The sequence below is a fragment of the Stegostoma tigrinum genome, chromosome 15 (genome assembly GCF_030684315.1).
Source record: "Stegostoma tigrinum isolate sSteTig4 chromosome 15, sSteTig4.hap1, whole genome shotgun sequence".
Lineage (NCBI taxonomy): Eukaryota > Metazoa > Chordata > Chondrichthyes > Orectolobiformes > Stegostomatidae > Stegostoma > Stegostoma tigrinum.
The window spans coordinates 65,738,415-65,764,091 of NC_081368.1; the positions used below are offsets into that span (position 1 = coordinate 65,738,415).

At 44.4% G+C, this 25,677-nt stretch overlaps 1 protein-coding gene across 8 annotated transcripts in view; it reads left to right on the forward strand.

The window, feature by feature from the left end:
• The window catches only part of LOC125458823 (diamine acetyltransferase 1-like), an 88,823-nt gene extending 65,008 nt beyond the window's left edge, over window positions 1–23,815 (forward strand). For 2 of the 8 annotated variants that reach the window (XR_007248907.1, XR_007248906.2), the window contains exons 3-4: window positions 18,152–18,181; window positions 23,201–23,815. Coding sequence is in view for 2 of the 8 variants with exons in the window: in XM_048544530.2 (XP_048400487.1) it covers window positions 23,201–23,371 (171 nt within the window). In the remaining 6 variants the exon portion in view is untranslated. The other 6 variants (XR_009446719.1, XR_007248908.1, XR_007248910.1 and 3 more) reach the window with 3 other exon arrangements.
• Window positions 23,816–25,677: the final 1,862 nt, after the last annotated feature.

Below are 25,677 nucleotides of genomic sequence, written 5' to 3' on the forward strand. Positions count from 1 at the left end.
TTATGGTGTTGGGATGAGCCTTCTGTCAGTACTTTATTTGGAATTCTAAAGCCCACTGCATGATAAAATGCCCTGCATGGTAATCGATGAGGAAAACGTGTGCAGAAATTGGGGAGAAGCAATTGCCACTGAATACTGAGGGAAGTTATTTACATGGGAGACATATGGTGAAGCTTTGCTTAAAATCAGCACTCCTTTTATCTAAAAGATCTCACTTAGAGATCTCATTGAACAACAATAAATCTTCAATAAAATCTTTGCTGCAGTGCCGAATTCTGTGAATTTGATCCTTATCAGGCTGAAACAGAACTATTTTAACAATTCCTAAAAGCAGGCCAAACCAATAATTCCCTCTTCCTGGCATGTGTCTGTGTCATACCTCAAAGCAGATATCAAAGCTCCTGATGTAATTACACATACACATCATAGTGTGCTCAGACAGAGCGAGGCAGACAAGGTTACAGCTGCACAGTAGGTGCGCAAAGTAAAATCAATGTTAGATTTGAAATTAGAGACGTCCATTCAGCAGTCTAAAAATAGGAGGGAAGAAGCTGTACTTAAACCTGTTGGTGCATGTGCTCAAGCTTCTGTGCCTTCTGCCTGACGGAAGAGGTTGGATGAGAATACTACTGGGGTGGGAAGGGTCTTTTTGATGTTGGCAGCCTTTTCAAAGACGCCTTGACTTTAAGGGCACAGATTAACAGATAAACAGACTCTAAACTACCCATTAGTAACATCAAGGGAAACCTACTATTCAAAACCCCTGTGAGCAAGAAGTGGGAGTAATTCAGAATGTTAATTTGCACCACATACTGGATATGACACATGGTCTCTCATAAACATTCAATGTGTGCTCATGATCTAGGAGCAAATTAAATTAATTTGTGGAATATTTCAAAAGTAATCATAAGATTGAAGAAGCCATGCGGCCAATTGTGCGACTGTATTTGTACACAACACCATAGTGACTGACCCGGGAGATATTTGGGAAGCTCCCAATGACAGCACTGTCTCTGTAATTCTTTCAGTCATTTGCCTAATACTTATTTACACGAGATGACATGGGGTCGATTGCTTATCTTTTTCGCCAGTAGTAACTTTACCAAGCTGGATGATTGACATTTTTATAGAGTCACAGCCAAAGGCGTTTTTTTCAAGAAAAGTAGGAAATAATGGACGAATGACAAGCTTTTAAATAAAACTATTTGACACATGCTATAGTTACTACAGGGTGGAATGTTTCTTTTAGAGTGTCTGTTGGATGAGTGGGTATTGACATGAAATAGGTTGGCATGGTGAGTATGAGACACCATGGGAGATGGATGGAGGGGAACAAGGGTGACATGGAGGGTCTGAGGGTCTGGGTGAATGGGTGAGATGAACTGGCCTGAGGTAGTGTGGAGCGAGTGTGTGAGGGGTGAGGGCTGGAGGATATTTTCTTTGACTTTGCTGTTTTCATTGTAACTAGGATGAAAAAAATCCCAGATCACCAAGGAAGGACTTTATACTCACCCAACTGCTCCAGTGGCTGCCTAGGAACTCTCCCCAGTTCCAGTTCCCAAATCCCGCTACCTGACCCCAGCATCTTCAGTGATCTATATGGTTCACTCAACACAGGTTGAAAGGAAAAATGCTGGAGATCACAACGGTTCAGGCAGCATCCATGGAGACAAAGCAAGCTAATGTTTTGAATCTAGATGATTCCGCATCAGAGCTTTGACGAAGAGTCATCTAGACTCGAAACATCATCTTGCACTCTCTCCATGGATGCTGCCTGACACATTGTGATCTCCAGCGTTTTGTGTTTTCAGTGCAGATTCCAGCATCTGCAGTTATTTGCACTCACAAAGTTGAAAGTTTTGTTTCAGGTCAGTCAAATCAATAAGTGTGGAGTTTGTAGCTTAATTTGGAAGAATGAACAATTGCAATACCATCAAATATCCATTGGAATCAAGTTCAGTTCAATTGAGAGCTGGCATTTGAATGATCTCTAACAGTTAATAGGCATTATGAAACTGTGAGGATTATTTTCTACTTCTATAATCACAGGCAGTTCTTATGTATAAGGAATGTAAAAACAGTCACTTTCAAACAAAGTGGAAATAAAACAATTATCAATGTTCTAGTAACATGGCACTGGGGGAAGAGGCGTTCAGTGAGGAATGCTGATGTCTATATTTCCAGGAAGAAAATTAGTGAGCAACAGTGGAAGTGATGTACCGGGGTATGATGTAAACTGAGTGCTCAGTACTCAGGTAAAAATTTAGCCATTATAATTAAGAGAAGGTGTGCACAACGAAGATTGACAGGGAGAAATCTTAAATGAAGAGTGAGAGGGGAGAGATATGCCTGTGATATAGCACCAAGATACGGAGTGAGGAAGTTACAAAACAGACAGAAAGCCCTCTATCAATTCAATAACCTCTGGTAATTACCAACCACAGTTTGAGACTCATTGTCTTAACTATTTATTTCACTCTTCTCTTACCCCTCTTTAATGCCTCACAGGACACTGTCTATGTTAAAGAGAAAATACAAATGCAATCTTCTATCTCTAGTCATGAATAACCTTGAGGGAAGCATTCCTGCAATATTACAATGTCTGCTACAAGTGATATCCACATGTGGTGAGATAAAAAGCAATAAAGATATGAACTTTCAAAGAGACCTGGACTAATATTGTTATTTGTTATAAGAACCGGTCCAGGTACATTAATGTAAATTAGACTATAAAAAGTAAAACCATAAAATAACATGAATTGAACATCAAAAGAATGTGTGTGTCTGGCCAGTGGGCAATTGTAATTGTGTTGGGGTCACTGTAAATGTCCCTCTTTAATGGGTAATGCCTGAGAGGGAAAGGATCGACTTCCAGAAAATGACTTTTAAAAACTAAAATAAAATTATAATGAAGATGTTTTAAATAAACAATGGATTAGCATGCTGGGGGGTCAATGGCAGTAATTTTCAACCGAATGCCAATGGCTGATGGCTAAAAGGCAAGAGGCTGAACATTGCTCCAGAGAGATAACAAGGTGTAGAGCTGGATGAACACAGCAGGCCAAGCAGCATCAGAGGAGCAGGAAAGCTGACGTTTCGGGTCTAGACCCTTCTTCAGAAAATGGGGTCTAGGCCTGAAACTTCGGCCTTCCTCCTCCTCTGATGCCGCTTGGCCTGCTGTGTTCATCCAGCTCTGCACCTTGTTATCTCAGATTCTCCAACATCTACAGTTCCTACTATCTCTGAAACAACATTACTCCAGTGCTTTCTGTGTGTATTGCTCAAAACAGCATTCCACAAACAGCAGTATGATGAAAAATCAGTCCGTGTGTTTACTGTGGTGTTGGTTGAGGGATCAATGCTGGTCGGGTGATTGGAAGAATTCCTAGGCTTTTATTTGAATATTGTGAGGGATTTTCTGTAAGAAGAAGCAGGCAAGGGCTCAGTTTAAAATTCATAATCTTGTTAAGCAAAGGTCAGCATTTGTTAAACACCCGCAACTGCCCTTGAGCTGAGAGGATGTTAGACCATTTCAGAGGCAATCAAAAGTCAACCGCATTGTTATGGATTTAGGTTCCATGTTGTCGGAGGACCAAAGATGTAGATTTCTTTCTGTAAAGGACAGTGAAAGGTTTAATTAAAATAGCCAATGATAGTTTCATGGTGTCATTCCAGAGACCAACTTTCAATTCAGGAGTTATTCTATTGTTGACCAAATTTATATTCCACCCGCTGCCAGTGGAAAGATTTGAAGCCATTAATGTTGCATTCTATCTCACAGCTGGTCTACCGTTCTGAGACATGCTTGAGACATCATCACTGTTTCCTAGCGCATGCTTTAGGGTACAACGGTCTCAGACTCCATCTTAACTGGGGTCACTTGAAGCATGACAAGCTGATGGAAGCGTGCTACAGTTGGCAATCAAATAGCTTCATGTTAGGAGCTAATAAATGTCTTCTGAAACGTTCAATATTACATAATTAACATCTTACTCTGTGTGTGTTCATAAGCATTGCCACATCACTCTCAACTTAGGCTGTGCAGTCAACACAGATGTGAAGCCATATATTTCTGTCTCATGTTAGATGTCTGTGAATATTGATCATAATCACACCCCTGACCCAAGTCCACATTAACTTCCTTTTGTTCCCTCCTCCCTCCGTCCCTTCCACAAGAGTAGTGCAATTTAAAGAAAGGACCCAGCAGGAGCAGTTGCGAACATGTCAATTAGTTCCTCCAGAAGCAAGCAGTATAAATGATTGACAAGGGAATGGAGGGTTTTAGATGCAGAAGTGTAAGCTGGAAATGATCAGGCGCTCCCTAGGTTTGGTGCTTCTTGTATGATTTGAATGTAGAAAGTCAGGACTGTGAAGCAAGCTTTATTGTTGAGATGGTGGAAGGATAATAGAAAAAGTAGAAATGTCAGATTTTTCTGGCTCAACGCTTGGGTTCATAACATTCTTTAAGGAGCTGAAATGAATACCATTGAGTTTTTGATAAAATAGGCAGATGGTGCAATGGGTAGAGTCCATGAGGCTGACCAACATTTCCTCGTTCTCCAGTCTCCTGTGTTAATTAAGCGGTTGTGTTTTCTTTTGTCATCCTTGCTGATTTTCTGAAAGGGAGGAACACGCCAAAACAGGAAGACCACAACTGACATCATTGCTATTTTTACTGGTGATGCTTTGTTGCAAGATGCATTTATTCCAGTTGGGTGTCGGCACTTAAATGAGGCCCTGGCTATGTGTCATTTCTATGGAATATTCTGCTACTGGAAGCACACTTACATTTTCCCTTTTTTTTAAAAAAAGCACCAGATCTCTACTTAAATATTGAAAAAAAATGTAGATTCGGTCAGGGGCTATTTGGAGATTGCATTAGTCATATTGCAAAAGTATGCAAAGTCTGAAACCACAGAAAAAAAGCAGGCAAAGTAAAATGCTGCACATTTGGCTTGCTAAATGTGACCTGAACAGCACAAAATTTTCTATTTTTTCAATGCATAATAACGTATCCATTACTAAGATTTAAGAGACGTGACACTGATCTAAACCTATTGTCTATTCATCAGAAAAACTGCAACTGCTGGGATCATGGGCTTAATATCGCCCTCTTCTGGCTACTTGGTCAAGCAACAATTGAATCCCTCCTCCGACATTTTCACGCACACATTACCCACACGCACTTCCGGGGCTTGAATCATAAACTTCAGAAATAAGGTCCTTTAACTCGTCGAGTGTATACCAGTTTACTGAAACAGTTATGCTATCCCACTCCCCTACCCTCTCCTCATCAGACTGTAAAACATCTCCTGTGAAAGTTCAAACCTCCAGACCAGAAACTTGATGAATTACTGTGCAAACACATTTCCATTCTTCTGACATTGCGAGTGTCATCTGCCCAATTAATATAAATAATCAAACAGGAATACTTTTCTTTAAACAAAAGCACAAAACAAGACACATTGGAGCCACATACGAAGAGAAACGTATCAGTTAAACAAGTGTGTTATACAGGAGATAGCAAGAACTGCAGATGCTGGAGTCTATACAGTGTGGAACTGGAGAAACACAACGAGTCAAGCAGCATCAGAGGGGCAGCATGGTCAACACTTCGGGTTTACACCTGTCACAAGTCCTGATGTAGGGTGCAAACCCGAAACGTTGACTTTCCTGCACCTCTGATGCTGCCTGACCTATTATCTGCCTCTACCTCCTCACTGCATTGACAGTGTACCGTATACACATCATAATAACATTAAAGTAAAAGCCTAATATAATGTGGATACTGGGGTCTATGAAGTGAAATCACAATGTAGCTGTACCTCATACTTCCACTGTACATATATTTATTCTTGTGTATAGTTACTTGCATGTTGGTTGTAGTCTTAAACATTAAATTATGATTAACAGGTGTAAATATTGAAAAGCTGTGACATATATGCGGGACATGACTTATCTAACTAATGACGAAATATGAGTGGAATTCAAAGGACAAAGAGCAATACAGCACAGAAAATAGGCCCTTTGGCCCTCCAAATGTGCACAGACACAGTTTATCCTTCCATTCTAAAACAATCTTCACATTTCCACTCAATTCCCTTCCTCTTCATGCAGGTTGTTCCTAAATGCTGCGATTGTGTCTGCTTCCACTACCCCCTCCAGCAGCGTGTTCCAGACACTCACCACCGTTTGCAGAAAAAACTTGACCTCGTGCATCTCTTTTAAACTCCCCCCCTCACTCCTTGAACCTGTGTCCCCTAGTAATTGACCCCTTCACCCTGGGAAAAACCTTCATACTTTCCACTCTATCCATGCCATTCACAGCCTTATAATTTAAATTCTGAAACATGTTAAGATTTGAATTTGAATTTTGAAAGTGTCCAGTACCCAGTTTCGGGCAGGTACCTGGGACACACAGATGTACATGGCTTTCAAAGTTGCAGCAGCACACTTTAGGAGAGATCAGGCAATGAGAGACCACAGTCTAACTATTGTCCAGTATTTGTGACATCTGGTTCATTTTCTGCCTTTGCCAAGCTGTTGTTTTCATTGATCCGTCTCTGCTTTGCGCTGTGGGTCTTTTTCTGACAGGAATTGTATTGAGTCTTTCCAAATATTTAAGAGCACTACATCCAGTCAGTTTGGTTAAATAATGAAAACTTACTCCCTTCCATCTCTAATTTGCACTGTATAACGTACCTTGTAGAAAAGGCACTAAACTCAAGAGCGACATATAGTCCACACACACACACGCAGACACATGTCGCCTGTTCTTGAGGGACTAATCAAAAATTTTAGTTAGCTACAAATGAAGGACAGCCAGAATCAACAGCACATCAGGATTTCCACAACCATTGATGCATGCTTATGTCAGCTGCTGAATAAGGGCTGGATGGCAAGCAGGAGCGAGGCCATATACTTTTGGAACCAAGCCATCCAATCCTTTATCCCCTTTGCTGTCAGGACAGATTACCTGAAGGTGCTGGGAATATGGCTGGAAGGCAACGTGGCATAAGCAGAAACTTGGGAGGAGCGCGTCGCCAAGTTGAGGTAGAAACCGATCTTTTGGCAGCACCGCTCCCTCTCCATTGCTGGTTAAAACCTGGTCATTAGGTGTGAGGTACCCTCTCTGTTGCTGTATGTGGTGCAGGACAGGCCCATTCCCTGAACCTGTGCTCTCTCAGTCACCCGAGCCATCTTCCACTTTAAAATGGACTGTGTCCGTAGGGAGTCCATATACAAAACTCTGGATAAGGGGGAGAGGCAGTACATACCCAGAACCGCTCTCATCCTGATGACTACCCTCGTATGCGGCTGCATCAAGCTGTATGCAGACCCTCAGAATGCAGAACACCAAGTGCAACTATATACTGAGGTTCTATCTGTCCCTGGTGTTGCAAAGGATGGGACTGGCTCATTGCCACGGGATGCTCCAAGTAGTTGGACTGTTCCATATCGCCTGTCCTTTGTGGAGAAATTTTGCAAAGAAAATCACCTTCGTCTACAAGTCCATCAGGAAGTGCTCAGCACATAGCATCCTTGAGACCCTGCAGGCAAAGGATCCTGCCTTGGCCAAGTGTTGCAGATGGCACATTCCAAGGTCCAGGACTATTTGCAGGGGGATGCAGTAAAAATCTGAGGCAGCAGCCGCCAAGCTGCAGGGGGGAAAGACCTCCATCTGAGGTCGTTCTGCTGAAGTTAAATGGGGGTCCGTTTAGTTATCAGACCCTCCCACTGCCTCAAATATATGTCTGCATTTCTTGTATAAGTAAGAAATGCTTTTGATTTGTTTGTTGCATAGAGCCAAACTCCGATATTTGCCTGTTTCCTCATATGCTACTGCACAGAACCAAGCTGCTTAAATGACCATGTATATAACGACATTTTTATGAATAAAGTTTATTTGTGAAGTGAAAAGAAATGAATCCATTCCAAGAGCACTAAAAGTAACTGCCGCCCTTTAGTTCTTTGTCATGGGATCATATCTGAGAACTACAAGTGACTTCTGTGGGGTCTTGGAATGCAATGGCAGCATGCCTACCTCTGGACCAAAAGGTCAGGGTTCAAGTCCCAGCTGCCCCGGCAAATATCTCAGCATGCCTGAACAGGCTAATTAAAAACATAACTGGGCGCCGCTGTCGAATTTCATGGTTGTCAAATCATACGTACAGCCAATGGGCACAAATGTTGTCTTCGGGGCAGACCACCGGTTCATCTTGCTCTACCTTGGCACAGGAGGTCAGGCAGTGAGGGTATTATGATTCTCAGTCACTGCTCATTCCTTGCTGGTTCACAAACCAGAGAATCTTTTCACCAACCAGCAGTCTTTGTGAACAGTAAAAAGATGGCCCCCTCAATGTCCAAATCATTTGTAACCGCAGCATCCAAACAGTGCAAGTAGTCATGCTATAAGACATGTTCCATGAACGTGAATTGGCTGTAACAAATTTGAAGAATAGTGGATGCAGTTTGGATAACACAAACTTTCTAGTGTACAGGTGTGGCGATTTTCTATAGTGATTTCCCTATAGCGCAATTATAGGTCACACGAAAATACAACTACCATGTTGGAGGGGAACTGCCTGCATAGTGCTGGCCATACTTCAGGATTGGGCATTGTAGAGCTACCAGTCGGCCTCTTAATAAAGAGATTGTGATGCCTGGACCAGTCTGGCATTGCCATTCAGTTTGCTCACGACAGTGTGTCCCATATCATTGTGGTGCTTGTCATCAACAGGGGACATGTGTTGGCAGTGGAGGAAAAGCAGCAGTGTGCACCATCTACAAGACACGCTCACCAACCTCCTTCCTTTAGGAGCACCTTCCGAAACCACGACCCTTACCACCGAGAAGGATATGGGCAGCAGATGCATGGGAAAACCATTATCTCCAAGTTCACCTCCAGGTCACAGTCCATCCTGATTTTGGACTTATAATCACCATTCATTCACAGTCACTGTAATTTAGCAGCAGAGTGGCATGTATCTACAGCAGCTGGACTGCAGCAGCTTACCACCTTCTCCAAGGAGAATGGGCAATGAACATCAGCCTGACCAGCATCAGTCACTTGCAGTGAACAAATAAAAAGAGGCCTCCACTCTCCCATCCAACCCCTTTGGAAAGTAATTTTGCAAAGTTGCTGAAGCATACAGTTTTGAATTAATTAGTGAAGGTGACAGCGTTAGTGAAGGTGATAGTAATGTGTCCCGAATTAGCATAACAAATCTACTGTACAATACCCATCTTCAACCAAGTCCTCATGAGCAAGGTCTCCAATCTACAAAGATGCAAAGATCTGTACAGCACAGGAACAGGCCCTTCGGCCCACCAAGAGTGTGTTATCATGATGCCTTGGTAAACTAAAAACAACATTTGCCTCTATGCAGTTCATGTCCCTTCTCTTCACTGCCTATTCATGTGTCTGTCAAATGCCTCTTAAACATTGCTATTGTCTCCAATTTCACCACCTCCTTTGGCAGCACATTCCAGGCACTTGCCTTCTTCGGTATAAAAATCCGTGCCTCTCACATCACCTTCAAATTTTCTCTTAAACCTATGCCCTCTTGTAATTGACTTTTTTATACTGGGAAAAAGATTCTGACTATCCATTCTATAATTGCCTCTGGCCATTAAATGAAAGCAGGGCCTCTACTTTTAGCCTGACGTGCTAAATGTAGTTCAAATTTACAGAAAGTAAGTTTACAGAGAGTAAGAGAAATTCACTAAAGTTAGTGGCAAATATTGTGATCAGAGATAATGGGGACTGCAGATGCTGGAGAATCTAAGATAACAAAGTGTGAAGCTGGATGAACACAGCAGGCCAAGCAGCATCTCAGGAGCACAAAAGCTGACGTTTCGGGCCTAGATCCTTCATCAGAGAGGAGGATGGGGATAGGGTTCTGAAACAAATGGAGAGAGAGGGGGTGGCGGACTGAAGATGGATAGAGGAGAAGATAGGTGGAGAGGAGAGTATAGGTGGGGAGGTGGGGAGGGGATAGGTCAGTCTGGGGAGGACGGACAGGTCAAGGAGGTGGGATGAGGTTGGTAGGTGGGAAATGGAGGTGCGGCTTGAGGTGGGAGGAGGGGATAGGTGAGAGGAAGAACACGTTAGGGCAGCGGGGACGAGCTGGGCTGGTTTTGTGATGCAGTGGGGGAGGGGGAGATTTTAAAGCTTATGAAGTCCACATTGATACCATTGGGCTGCAGGGTTCCCAAGCGGAATATGATTTGCTGTTCCTGCAACCTTCGGGTGGCATCATTGTGGCACTGCAGGAGGCCCATGATGGACATGTTGTCTAAGGAATGGGAGGGGGAGTTAAAATGGTCCGCGACTGGGAGGTGCAGTTATTTATTGCGAACCGAGCAGAGGTGTTCTGCAAAGCGCTCCCCAAGCCTCCGCTTGGTTTCCCAAATGTAGAGGAAGCCACACCGGGTACAGTGGATACAGTATACTACATTGGCAGATGTGCAGGTGAACCTCTGCTTAATATGGAAAGCCATCTTGGGGCCTGGGATGGGGGTGAGGGAGGAGGTATGGGGGCAAGTGTAGCACTTCCTGTGGTTGCAGGGGAAGGTGCCAGGTGTGGTGGGGTTGGAGGGGAGTGTGGAGCGGACCAGGGAGTCATGGAAAGAGTGGTCTCTCTAGAAGGCAGACAAGGGTGGGGACGGAAAAATGTCTTGGGTGGTGGGGTCGGATTGTAGATGGCGGAAGTGTTGGAGGATGATGCGTTGTATCCGGAGGTTGGTGGGGTGATATGTGAGGACGAGGGGGATTCTCTTAGGGCGGTTATGGCGGGGGCGGGATGTGAGGGATGTGTTGCGGGAAATGCGGGAGACATGGTCAAGGGTGTTCTCGACCACTGTGGGGGAGAAGTTGCGGTCCTTGAAGAACGTGGCCATCTGTTGGTGAAGTGGATGAACGGTTTGAGCTCCTCTCGGGAGCAAGAGGCGGCGCCGATACAGTCATCAATGTAACGGAGGAAGAGGTGGGGTTTGGGGCCAGTGTAGGTGCGGAAGAGGGACTGTTCCACGTAACCTACAAAGAGGCAGGCATAGCTGGGGCCCATGCGGGCACCCATGGACACCCCCTTTGTCTGTAGGAGGTGAGAGGAATCGAAAGGGAAGTTGTTGAGGGTGAGGACGGGTTTGGCTAGGCGGATGAGGGTGTCGGTGGAGGGAGACTGGTTGGGCCTGTGGGACAGGAAGAAGCGGAGGGCCTTAAGGCCATCTGCATGAGGAATGCAGGTGTATAGGGACTGGACATCCATGGTGAAAATGAGGTGTTGGGGGCCAGGGAATTGGTAGTTCTGGAGGAGGTGGAGGGCGTACGTCGTGCCATGGATGTAGGTGGGGAGTTCCTGGACCAAGGCTGAGAAAATGGAGTCCAGATAGTTGGAGATCAGGTCAGTGGGGCAGGAGCAGGCGGAGACAATGGGTCGGCCAGGGTAGGCGGGTTTGTGGATTTTGGGAAGGAGATAGAAGCGGGCGGTGCGGGTTAGTGGAACAATGAGGTTGGAGGCTGTAGGTGGGAGGTCACCTGAGGTGATGAGGTCACGGATGGTATTGGAGATGATGGTTTGGTGCTCGGGGGTGGGGTCATGATCAAGGGGGCGGTAGGAGGAGGTGTCGGAGAGTTGGAGTTTGGCCTCGGCGATATAGAGGTCATGGCGCCATACTAGAACTGTGCCTCCCTTGTCTGCGGGTTTGATGGTGAGGTTGGGGTTGGAGCGGAGGGACCGGAGGGCTGCCCATTCTGCAGGGGAGAGGTTAGAGTGGATGAGAGGGGTGGAGATGTTGAGGCGGTTAATGTCTCGACGGCAGTTGGAGATGAAGAGATCGAGGGAAGGTAGGAGGCCTGGTGGTGGTGTCCAGGAGGAGGACTTGCGTTGGAGGTGGGAAAAGGGGTCAGACTCCCCCTCCCATTCGTTAGACAACATGCCCATCATGGGCCTCCTGCAGTGCCACAATGATGTCACCCGAAGGTTGCAGGAACAGCAAATCATATTCCGCTTGGGAACCCTGCAGCCCAATGGTATCAATGTGGACTTCACGAGCTTCAAAATCTCCCACTCCCCCACTGAATCCCAAAACCAGCCCAGCTCTTCCCCTCCCCCCACTGCATCACAAAACCAGCCCAGCTCGTCCCCGCCTCCCTAGCCTGTTCTTCCTCTCACCTATCCCCTCCTCCCACCTCAAGCCGGACCTCCATTTCCCAACTACCTACCTCAACCCGCCTCCTTGACCTGTCCGTTCTCCCCGGACTGACCTATCCCCTCCCCACCTCCCCACCTATACTCTCCTCTCCATCTATCTTCTCCTCTATCCATCTTCTGTCTGCCTCCCCCTCTCTCCCTATTTATTCCAGAACCCTCTCCCCATACCCCTCTCTGATGAAGGGCCGAGGCCCGAAACGTCAGCTTCTGTGCTCCTGAGATGCTGCTTGGCCTGCTGTGTTCATCCAGCTTCACACTTTGTTATCTTAATTGCAAATATTTCTGGTTTTGTTCCTTTTCACAAGCTGACGAAAATTGTTTAATAAGCATGAAGTAACATTTGTTTGGGTTTCTATCAATATTGAGCATTTATTGTTATACCCTCGAGGCATGTACTAACTCATTGAAGGGTGTAAGTATCTGTTAGAGGGGTTGTTGAGTATCTCAAAGGGAGTATTGGATGTGTACTGGTGTGAGATTCTGGAAAGTTTCACAGACATGCAACCATTGGAAAGACAAGGTCATGTGATGCAGCCTCATGGAAGCAAGAGGCGGTGCTGAATGAGGAGTTCGAACAGTTTATCCTCTTCACTAATAGCTTCCACTCCAACCTTAAGTTCCCCTGGGCCATCTCTGATACCTCTCTGTCCTCCTGGACCTCTCTGTTTCCTTCTCTGGCAACCGCCTGGAAACCGATATCCATTTTAAGCCTACTGACTCCCATAGCTACCTAGAATACACCTCCTCCCACCCACCTTCCTGCAAAAATGCCATCCCCTATTCCCAATTCTTTCGTCTCCAATGCATATGCTCCCGAGATGTGGCATTCCACTCCCAGACATCCCAGATGTCCTCGTTTTTCAAGGACCACAACTTCCCCTCCACAGAGGTCGAAAACGCCCTTGACCGTGTCTCTCATATTTCCAGCAACTCATCCCTCACACCCCCTCCCGTCAATAACAACCAAAACAGAAACACCCTCATCCTCATATACCACCCCACCAACCTCCAGATCCAACGTATCATCCTCCGGCACTTCCCCCATCTGCAATCTGACGTGACCACCAAAGACATTTTTCCCTCCCCACCCTTATCTGCCTTCTGGAGGGATCACTCTCTCTGTGACTCCCTTGTCCGCTCCACACTCCCCTCCAGCCCCACCACCTCCGGCACTTTTCCCTGCAACCGGAGCAATTGCTACACCTGTCCCCACACCTCACACCTCAGCCCCATCCCAGGCCCTAAGAAGACCTTCCACATTAAACAGATGTTCACCTGCACATCTGCTAATGCAGTATACTGAATTCGCTGTTCCCGTTGTGGCCTCCTCTACATCAGGGAAACCAAGCCAAGGCTTGGGAACCGCTTTGTGCAACACCTATACTTGGTTCACGACAAAGAACTGCACCTCCTGGTCATGAACTGTTTCAACTCCCGCTCCCACTCCTTGGACAACATGTCCATCCTGGGCCTCCTGCAGTGCCCCCGAAGGTTGCGGAAACAGTACCTCATATTTCACTTGGGAACCCTGCAGCCCAAGGGTATCAATGTGGACTTCACAAGCTTCCAAATCTCCCCTCCCCTGACCACAGCCCAACACCAGCCCAACTTGTCCTCGCCTTCCTAACCTGTCCTTTCTTCCTCCCACCTGTCCACTCCTCCCACCTCAAGCCCCACCCCTATCTCCTACCTACTAGCCTCATCCCGCCTCCTTGACCTGTCTGTCCTCCTTGGACTGACCTATCCCCTCCCTAACTCCCCTCCTGCACTCACCCATACTGGCTCCATCCCTGCCTCTTTGACCTGTCTGTCTCCTCTCCACCTATCTGTTCCTTTATCCATCTTCTATCCGCCTCCCCCACCTCTCTATTTATATCAGAATCTCCATCCCCTCTCCTATTTCTGAAGAAGGGTCCAGACCCAAAACGTCAGTTTTCCTCCTCCTCTGATGCTGCTTGGCCTGCTGTGTTTGTCCAGCTCTACGCCTTGTTATCTCAGATTCTCCAGCCTCAGCAGTTCCCACTATGTCTGAATCATTGCTTTAGTGACAGTTTGCTTTACTGCTACATGAAATACTCTGCATTTCCACAAATAAAGACAGAAATTGAAGCAGGGAGAGAAAGAAACCAAGAGATATAGAGATTGATAGAAACAGAGACAGACTAAGGATTAAAAAAGCAAAGACATAAAGACAAACAGAGAGCAACATATGAAGATAGAGAGTCAGGTGAAAATATATGAGGAGAGGCAGACTATAAGACCAGGAGAAACATGACAGAGGAGATAAGTCTTGGCAGAGACTGTGAGAGACAGAGGCTGCAAACCATTGAACTCATTTTTGAAATGGAAGATTAAAATCTGCTGTCACTGTAAAGTCACAGAGAGCAGGCAATTCCCAATGCAAAGGGGCATTATGCATTGGGCTGCAGGAAGAATCTGTTTGGGACAAGCTTGTGCCTCTTGTGAAAGCTTGCACACTTTGAAAAGCACCACACAACCAGTGAAGCACTTTTAAAATGTATTAGCGGCTACAGTGGGCAAAATGTAGCAGTCATAGAGCGCAGTGAGCTCACACAGACAACAATTAGGCCAAAGAGCAGCTAATCTGATATTGGTGATATCAGGAAAATACTTCTCCACTTCAGTGTGTGAGATCTTCTCCACCAGGCAGGAGGCAAAGGGTAGCTGAGTGACTTCAGAAGGAAAGCACTGATGTTGAATACAATTTGATTATATATGTTATGTCTTATGTGAAATGACAGTTATCAGCGTTCATTGCAGCTTTCCCCCAACTCTGTGCCAGGTTAGATAATGTGGAGGGTCTGAATTTGCAGTTTGAGAAGGGGCTGGTGTTAATATTGATCCAAGGCTGATGACCTCCAGAATGGAAATGCTGAAAACTATGGATTCCACCCCATTTAACACAGTGCTTCAATAAGGCAGTCTGAAATCACAGCATTGACTGAGTGAGCAGTTCCCTTGTGCACACATGCAACATTTATTGTGAGAACAAAAGGTAATAAAACTTCAAATGATATTCATTTTCGTATCTCCTTTTTCGCTGATTATCTCTGCACCAGCTTTGCTTCATTTTATTGAAAGTTTCCAATTAAAGTAACAGATGAACTTTGGGGTTCAAATCACTGCACTTCCTTAAAAGAGGAACTCCTGAAATACGCACGCATTTCGAGTTTCAGAAAGTAATTACACCCACTCAAGAGACCGAGGAGTTTAATATGAACTTAACAGTTAGCTTAAAATTCCAAAGGTGGACCGTCCCTCTGCAGTGCACTGATGTGCCAGCTTATAATTACCAGTAAAGCCTGAAGATTGCAAGAAATGTCTGAAGATTAATACAAATCTTCTGAGTCAGAAGCAAAAGAGCAAAAATTGATTTATGGCTAAAGGCACAAGGAATATAAGAAAAAAAAAGCTTAAGTGAAGAGATTGAGAGAATAGAGGTAGATGGGGAGGGAAGGATGTGAATGGGAAGCCAATATGGTCTCATGCTTAGTGTCTCACTAGAAGTGAACGATATGAAATTTCTAGCCACCTTGAAAACTCACAACTCACTGAAAAGTTAAACATGCTCAACCTTTCCAACTGCAGTGCTGATATTACAGGTTAATGTTTAATCATATTTATAACGGCTTATGGCATTTGCCGTTCCCAAGCTGGTTAGAGCCCTGGAGATTCCCAGTGATTGACACAAAGTAAATAGCGGGTAGTGGCTTTCACATCTTCAGTCTGCTCCACTCCCAGCTGATGCAGCTCAGCAGCTATGGGGAGAGAGTAGGCCCTGCATCTGCGTGTGTGTCTGTGTGTGGCTGTCTGTGCAGAGTGTCAAAGAGTCATACACCACAGAAATAAACCCTTCAGTCCAACCAGTCCATGTCAAACATAATCCTAAAGTAGGCCCATCTGCTTCCTCCTGGCCCATATCCCTCTAAACCATTCCTATTCTTGTACTTATCCAAATGTCTTTCAAGCGTTGTAATTGTACCCACATCCACCACTTCCTCAGGAAGTTCATTCCATACACAAACCAACCTCTGTGTAAAAAATTTGCCTGCCATGTCTTTTTAAAATCTCTCTCCTCTCACCTCAAAGTGTGGCCCCTAGCCTTAAAATTCCCCATCTTAGGGAAAAGGCAACTATCGCAACCTCGATCTATATCTCTCATTATTTTATAAGCCATCTATAAGGTCGCTTCTCAGCCTCCTACACTCCAGTGAAAAAAGCCCCAGTCTATCCAGAGGCAATGGGAACTGCAGATGCTGGAGACTCTGAGATAACAAAGTGTGGAGCTGGATGAACACAGAAGGCCAAGCAGCATCTTAGGAGCGCAAATGAGACGTTTCAGGCCTGCTTTCTTTATAACTCAAACCTTCCATACCTGGCAACATCCTGGTAAATCTCTTCTGAACCCTCTCCAGCTTGGTAATATATTTCTTGTAACTGGGTGACCAAAACTGGACACAGTATTCCAGAAGAGGACTCACCAATGTCTTGTACAACCTAAACATGTCTTCCCAACTCTTCTACTCAAAGGACTAAGCAATGAAGGCAAGAGTGCCAAACCCCTTTTTAACCACCAAAGACTTTTTTCCCTCCCCACACTTGTCTGCTTTCTGGAGGGACCACTCTCTCCGTGACTCCCTTGTCTGCTCCACACTCCCCTCCAACCCCACCAGACCTGACACTTTTTCCTGCAACCGCAGGAAGTGTGACACCTGCCCCCACACCTCCTCCCTCACCCCCATCCCAGGCCCCAAGAAGACTTTCCACATCAAGCAGAGGTTCACCTGCAGATCTGCTAATGTGGTATATTGCTTCTGCTGTACCTGTTGTGGCCTCCTCTACATCAGGGAAACCAAGCGGAGGCTTGTGGGCCGCTTTGCGGAACACCTACGCTTGGTTCACAATAAACAACTGCACCTCTCAGTCGTGAACCATTTCAACTCCCCCTCCCATTCCTCAAACGACATGTCTATCCTGGGCCTCCTGCACTGCCACAATGATGCCACTCGAAGGTTGCTGGAACAGCAACTCATATTCCGCTTGGGAACCCTGCAGCCCCATGGTGTCAATGTGGATTTCACAAGCTTCAAAATCTCCCCTCCCCCCACTGCATCCCAAAACCAGCCCTGCTCGTCCCCGCCTCCCTAACTTGTTCTTCCTCTCACCTATCCCCTCCTCCCACCTCAAGCCGTACCTTCATTTCCCACCTACTAGGCCCCCTTGACCTGTCCATCCTTCCCGGACTGACCTATCCTGTCCCTACCTCCCCACCTACACTCACCTCTACTGGATCCATCCCCGCCCCTTTAACTTGTCTGTCTCCTCTCCACCTATCTCCTCCTCTATCCATCTTCGATCCGCCTCCCCCTCTCACCCTATTTATTTCAGAATCATCTCCCCATTCCCCTTTTTTGATGAAGGGTCTAGGCCCGAAACGTTAGCTTTTGTGCTCCTAAGATGCTGCTTGGCCTGCTGTGTTCATCCAGCTCCACACTATGTTATCTCGGATTCTCCAGCCTCTGCATTTTCCATTATCTCAAAGTACGTATAAATCATCTTTTCACCTGGTAGGATGGCACAATGGCTCAGTGGTTAGCACTTCTGCCTCACAATGCCAGGGACCCAGGTTTGATTCCACCCTTGGGTGACTGTGTGGAGTTTGCACATTCTCCTGCGTGTGTTTCCTCTGCGTTCTCTGCTTTCCTCCTGAAAGATGAGCAAGGTAGGTGGGTTCACTGTGTTAAATTGCCCATTGTGTTTGGGGATGTGTATATTAGGGAGGTGGGTCTGGGTGAGATGTTCTGAGGGTCAGTGTGGGCTTGCTGGGCCGAAGGGCCTGTTTCCACACTGTAGGGATTCTATGATCTCTGAACATGGTTTGGGCAAATATCCTTGCTATTATTGTCTCATTGCAGGAGCAGAAAAGGAGGACCAAATAGCAAACGGTAAGATTATTTTATTTATACCATGACCAGGCTGCTCAAAAGTACAGAAAACAATAAACGCTGGCTATCACAGCAGGTCAGGCAACATCCACAGAGAGAGAGTAAGCTAATGTTTCGAGTTAAGATGAGTCTTTATCATGAACAGTTCATCTAGACTCGAAACATTAGTTTACTCTGTCTCTGTAGATGCTGCCTGACCTGCTGTGATCGCCTGCATGTTTTGTTTTCAGTACAGATTCCAACATCTGCGGTAATTTGCTCCTGTTCAAAATTCATTTTAGAACATTTCTGCTCAATTTTCACCCTCTCACCCTATCTTTCTATGCCTTGCTGCTGTTCTGCTGTAAAGGGGTTCCGTTCCTGGTTCTGCTGGTGGACATTCAGTATTTTGCTTAAGAGGCCGTTGGCCTTATGATAGACAGTGAGTTTTGGAAGGCAAAGTGTGAGCCTGGAAACTGGACCTCAAGCAGTCTGTGTCTGGCCAAATGCAGAGGAGCTGGGGAACCCAAGGAATGTTGAGTCCAGTGACAAATACCATTGATGCCACCCGGTCTAAAAATTCCAGATATAATGTGCCATTTCAACCTCAGCTTCATGATGGCACTGACACTGAGTTAGAAAGTTTTAGGTTCAGGACACAAGCCACTCATTTGAGCAAACAAGTGTGGAGCTGGCGGAACACAGCAGGCCAGCCAGCATCAGAAGAACAGGAAAGTTAACATTTCAAGTCAGGACCCTTCTTCAGCAAAAAAGAGAAAAAGAAGGGCTCCAATCTGAAATGTCAGCTTTCCTGCTCCTCAGATGCTGCCTGGCCTGCTGTGTTCCTCCAGCTTCACACTGTGTTATCTCTGACTCCAGCATCTGAAGTTCTTGCTATTCCACTCAATAGAGCACTTTTTTTTGGTTAACTTTTCTGTCTGGTATGGAACATGCAACGCAATAAAAGCTGGTCAAAACATGAAAAATTCACATCACCATTTTGAAGAACCACAGAGCCGTTCCAATGTTCTGGTGAAGATTTATTTGTTGACAAGCATCAGTGAAATAGACTAACTAGCTAATTATTGTGTTGCACATTTGAATTTTGATCAACACAAACTAATCATATATGTCTAAAAGAGTTTTTTTTTAGTTTGTTCATAGGATATTGGCATCATGTGCAAGGCCAGTGTAAGATACTTGCTGGAACATTCTATGCATTTCCTACCTTACACATCGGGGAGAACGCAAAAGAGATTACATGGATGATTCCATGGATGATAAGTTTCATTTCCGAGGATAGTTGGAGAAGTTGGGACTGGTCCCCTTGGAGAGGAGGCAGTTAAGTGGATATATAATGGAAGTTTTCAAAATCATGAAGGGGCTGGATAGAGTAAGTGGAGAAAACTGTTCACACACATGATTTGAAATGAGAGGGCACAGAGCTAGTGATTACCAAATGCTGCAAATATGGTGTTTGCACTTGCAATGCTCTGCCTGGAAGTGTGATAGACACAGGTTCACTTAAGGCATTTGAGAGAGCTTTGGATGATTTTTTTTACATGGATAAATTTGCAAGGCTATGGAGAATGGAACTAAGTTCATTCGGAGAAACAGTGCAGACACAATGAGCTGAACAGTCCACGCTATATGGGACTGGATACGACCGGACTGCAGAGCTTTGATCTGATCCATTGTTTGTGCTGGTGCTTTACTCTGTTGACAGAATGCTGCCTCCTCTGTTTTGCATGCATGTGTTATAGCTTCATCAGTGTGATGTCTCATTTCTAGGGTTGCCTCTCAGTTTGTCCCTCAACTGATATTGGTTTCCTGGTTTAATAGTAAGGGTAAAGTGAGGGATATGTCGGGCCATGATGTTACAAACTAGTGGTTGAATAAAATTCCGTCTCTGCTGATGGCACTCAGTGCCTCACTGGTATCCAACTTTGAGTTGCTGGTTCTATTTGAAATCTATCCCATTTAGCATGGCAGTGATGCCAAATAATGTGACGGGGCAAATCCAGTGTGAAGATACTCCACCGAATCGCTGCAGTGGTCACTCTTAAAACAATGAAGACATAGACAGTTGTATCTGCAGCAGCTAGATTAGTGAGAATGTTTTTTTCCTTTTTAGTTGGGTTTTCTCACCTCTTACTACAGGCTGAGTCGCAGATTGTCTCTCAGGATGACACTTCAAAATTACTTAATTGGCTGTGAAGAATTTTGAGGCTGTGAGATTTGGGGGTCACTACATACATACACTTGCATTTAAGTGAGGAAACACCTTATGATTTTTAATAATTCCTTCTCAGCTCTTGGACACTACTGAACAACATTCATTGCCCAAACTAGCTGTACTGAGTTGAACTTCACTTGAGGGGTTTTCCTTTGTGGTCATGAGAGTGGCCACCTGGACCATTTTAAAGAGCATTTATGTGAAGTACCTTGGTGTGGGACTGGAGGGCAGACCAGACCTGATAAGAACCATCCCGCACATTACAGGACATTAATGAACTACCTGAGCTTTGATAACAATTAAAATATAGATAAAGAAGTATGAGCAGGAAGCTCAAAGAATGAACGTTCCTTGCTACATATTCCACCGGAACATATGTCACATTAAATCTTGTGGCAGACCACGTTTTCAGGAATTTTAAATGAATTCCAAAATGGAACCACCTTTGGCTTGATCCTCCAGTCAACTATGTGGGAAGTAGAGCCTAATTGGCACTCAGGTGGCTTTCAATTGGCCACCAATAGTTGCCTCTACCATTGCTGGTAACATGCCACGGCAGCTGGAAGGCAATGGTTCTTGCTTCCCAACTCCTATGCAAAAGACTGATAATGTTCAGCCTTGTTTCTATTGAGCAGAACTCTTGCCTCTGAGCCGGAAGCTTGTGAGTTGAATCTCATACCTGAGGCTTGAGCACAATTCAGGCTGACACGCAATGGAGTAGTGAGGGAACGCTGTGCCATTAGAAGTTCTGTTAGATTATGAATGAAATCTAAAAGCAACCTCCAATCTACCTCCTCAGGTAGATGATTTGAAGAGCAGAAGAATAAATAGTCGTGGGTACATTGTTTAAAACTATTTACTCTATTGGTTATAAAATGCTTTGGGATCTTCTCCAATTGTGGAAGGTTCTACATAACTGCATGCGCCTTTCTCATATTTCTAAAGAAGGTAAAATTATGGAAAACAGTTTATTATATAAAAGGAAGGTTTCTTTGAGATATCTTGCAAGTTTATGAGTCACTGACACATCTCTCCAAACAATTCATCAACACATTGGTTGAATGTTTCCTTTCCTCAAGTGTGTTTCCTTCATAAAATGTTATCTTAACTTGACAGCATGCTGTGCAGTGAATATACCTTTATTGTTAGGACACAAAGTTCTTACTTCACATATGACCCACAGACTGGAAAGATGATTTAGTTTGAAGACTTTTATATAATGGAACACACAGTGGTAAGCAGAGCTGCTGATTTTTTTTTCCACAAATATGTTTACATGATCCACCTTTCTACCGATCACCATAAACAGGAACGTGACCACTAGCTCAGCTGCCTCTCTGCAAACACGAACCAAAAGCCAGATCCAAACATCACTTTAAAAAGATGTATTCTCTGATCTGAGGCACTTTGTTACCATATCTGACTGACTGAGCTCAGACCCTAATCAATTTCACTGGTATTCTGGCCTGTCACAGTGGATCTGTCAAAGGTGATCTTTGAACAGTGTCCTGTTACAGAAAGATTTTTTAAGGCCACTCTAACCAACATGAATTGAGCTTGTGGTACATTAATCATTGTCATTGTGCTTGTCAGTTTGTGGAATTGTGCACAGGAACCCTTGGGTATCCTCACATCTCCCTGTGAGGATTTTGTCTCTTCCAGCTTTCCTGTAGATGCCAGTGGTGAAATTTATCAAGTGTTTAGTATGCGCACAGAATCTACTGTGCCATTCCAATTATCCACTGACCATTGTGTTAATTATCCAGTGTACAGTTAGATGACCACCTAAAATGTCTTTTTACAATAATATATAAACAATCCTTTAGGTACCAAAGGAGTTTTCATCCATTCGCTTGGGAACCCTGCAGCCCAATGGTATCAATGTGGACTTCACCAGCTTCAAATTCTCCCCTTCCCCCACCGCATCCCAAAACCAGCCCAGTTCATCCCCTCCCCCCACTGCACCACACAACCAGCCCAGCTCTTCCCCTCCACCCAATGCATCCCAAAACCAGTCCAGCCTGTCTCTGCCTCCCTAACCTGTTCTTCCTCTCACCCATCCCACCCCAAGCCGCACCTCCATCTCCTACCTACTAACCTCATCCCACCTCCTTGACCTGTCCCTCTTTCCTGGACTGACCTATCCCCCCCCCTACCTCCCCACCTATACTCTCCTCTCCACCTATCTTCTTTTCTCTCCATCTTTGGTCCACCTCCCCCTCTCTCCCGATTTATTCCAGAACCCTCACCCCATCCCCCTCTCTGATGAAGGGTCTAGGCCCTAAACGTCAGCTTTTGTGCTCCTGAGATGCTGCTGGGTCTGCTGTGTTCATCCAGCCTCACATTTTATTATCCTCGATCTATTGCTTTAATGACTTCTGACTTTAGGGCAGCTTATGCATCTTTTCTCCCTAATCCCCGATTAGAAGTGCAGTTAGTGCCAAGGTATTCTCTGCATTCACTTTTAGTTCTGTTTGGCATTCAGAACAATTTTATAAATATCAGTTTTCTCCTTCAAAGGTTGAAGATGCCAGATTTTTTCTTACCCTTTCCTCAGAGTTCTTTGACATAAGGGAGGGAATCAGCCAATATCTGAATGTTATTTCGATGCAGCAGTGAGTTGTTTTGAATAAAAGCTTTGTGATTTTGCTTGCAGGTTTGGGTACAGGATCTGAAATCCTGAAGAGGATTAGTCACGGAAATGAAAATTCAAAATTTCTGCCTAACAACCAGCCACATTACTGATTTAAAACCTTTCCTCGTGTTACTGTGATTTTAAATTGGATTTCTGTTGCTCTTTTCAGATAGCAATCCAGAACTGCTGTTGCACTATATATTTTCTTGTCATGTGGCAGAACACAACCTCGATAGAATACTACACCAGACATAGTGCTCAGGATTTGTCACAACAGGAAGGAAAGCATCTGTTCAAATTCAGTAAAGAAAACATGATCAAATTGGCACATGAGGAATGAAAGCAGCACCAGAGGACAAACTAAAGCAGGAAGATGATGTATGTTTCTTTTCCTTGTTTGAGGGAACAAACTTCTTTTTGAGACAGGAGTTCTGCCTCCAGCAGGATTATTTGAGCATCTCCTTTTTATTAGAAAACAACAGAAGGGTGTAGGCCTGAAGTGTCAGCTTTCCTGCTCTTAAGATGCTACTTGGCCTGCTGTGCTCCTCCAGCTCTACACCTTGTTATCTCTGATCTCCTCACATATCATTCAGTGACTGCATTTTTTCAGAAAGACATGCTGTGATGGCCTCTCTGAATGCAAAGTTCCATTGCTACTGGAATTGAAAAATAATGGTTGATTTAGCATGAGTACATTTGTTATTGACAATGTAATGTGTTAACACTTTCATCATGTACAGTCCTTAATTCAGGTTTGTGTCCTATATAAAACTCTAAAAGTGAATCAAGGCCACTATTTCTGACACTAATTTCTATGAACTTGTTGCTTTGATAGGCAAAACATTTCAGCAAACTGGGATTACAATTTGTTGCACCTAGTACTATAGAATGGGATCGTGCAGCTCATTGAACTGTGTCAGCACCTGGAGCAAGTGTCAAGTTTATTATTTCTGCTGGTAGCCAAGCAGTACAGCAGAGACAACCTCAGCAAAGCTTCGTAGCTAGTTCTCATCCTTTTTTGGATTATATAGCATAACACAATGTTGAATGAAACTATTCACCTCGCTGTTTGTGTGTAAACTGAGCAACTTTTCAATTTTGAACTGTTCCGCTTTTGACAGCAAATCCAAAGCTTCAATCGAATAGATCAGCATAATAAATCAGACTAAAAACTGTAGGAGCTGATAATATAAATTGCTTTGCATTGCAAAACAAGCACTTGCCCCAAGCCATACTCAAATATCCCTTCTCTAATTTCTGATTCAGATTTTAGAACCATCAATTCTCCCATATTAATAAATGTAATATTAAATCATAGTCAAATTGCTTCAAGTCAAACCTTAAAGCCAGTAACATCTCCTTAGTCAAATTACCTCTTATGTAAGTTTGGTTTTGTCAAACATGCCTGTTTATAGTTGAACTATTGAATAACCTAACACCACTGAAAACATTATAAACTGGCTGTTGCTATAGTTTGTAGAAATGGATCAAGTATTACGTGTCAAGGTGATGTGTGTTGTCAAACACAAGTCTGTCATCCTTCAATGGCGGACCTTTGTTAAATATAAAAAAATTGTCCTTTCTACAAAAAAAAACAGCAATTTCCTGTTGTTCTCCAAAGGTTAATCTGGTCTCTCACCAAGGTCAAGAGCTGGAGGTTCACAACCAGCTGCCAATCCACAGAAGTCTCTGTTGACAGTTTGCTTTTAGGACATGCCTATTTAAACACTACACAAGGGTGAGAGTTAAAAGTTCCAGGCCAGAAAAACAGCTTTGGCACAAACATCAAAATTGTAATAACAGACTCCAAATTAATCATAAGAAATGAGATCTATTAACCAGAAAAACAATACTGCCTATCCACATGTTAAATCTTAATGACAAGATGGGGTGGCACAGTGGTTAGCACTGCTGCCTCGCAGTTCTAGGTACCTGGGTTTGATTCCACCCTCGGGCGACTGTCTGTGGATTTTGCACATTCTCCCCGCGCCTGTATGGGTTTCCTCTGACAATCCAAAGATGTACAGGCTGCGTGGATTGGCTATGCTAATAATTGCCCGTAGTGTTCAGGGATGTGTAGATTAGGGGATGGGTCTCAGGGGAATGCTCTGACGGTCGGAGTGGATTTATTGGGTTGAAGAGCCTGTTTCCACACTGTAGGGAGTTCTAAGAATCAAGATGGTTTGCTGTCAGCAATATTTGAAAGGCTTACTTTTGCTTACTTGATTCTCTCAAATTTTCAAATTCCTCAATTCCATCTAATGATCAGGGTCCATGGGAATTAATGGTTCATTTTCTCAAAGAGGGACGGGTTATGTTTAGTTTCTCTAAATCACCATATACAATTGTTACTGTTGGAAGAATCTGATGAAAGCTTCCTGCTGATTTGTCCAATACTCCAAAATGAAATAGAGATATCCAAACGCAATTTGCATCTCTACTGGTCCCATTTCTTGTCTCAGGCTGTACAACCTCTGGTTTCAGAGACTTTACATTGAACTAGTTCTTAAGGTATCATAAGTGAGGAAATCTGTCATATCACTAGAGTATAGAAGCATTACCTGATAAGTCTGCCTCATCCACAATGAAGGATGATGGAAAGGACTGCAAAGGTATTTCTATGCATTTCTCTTTATAAGGCAAAGG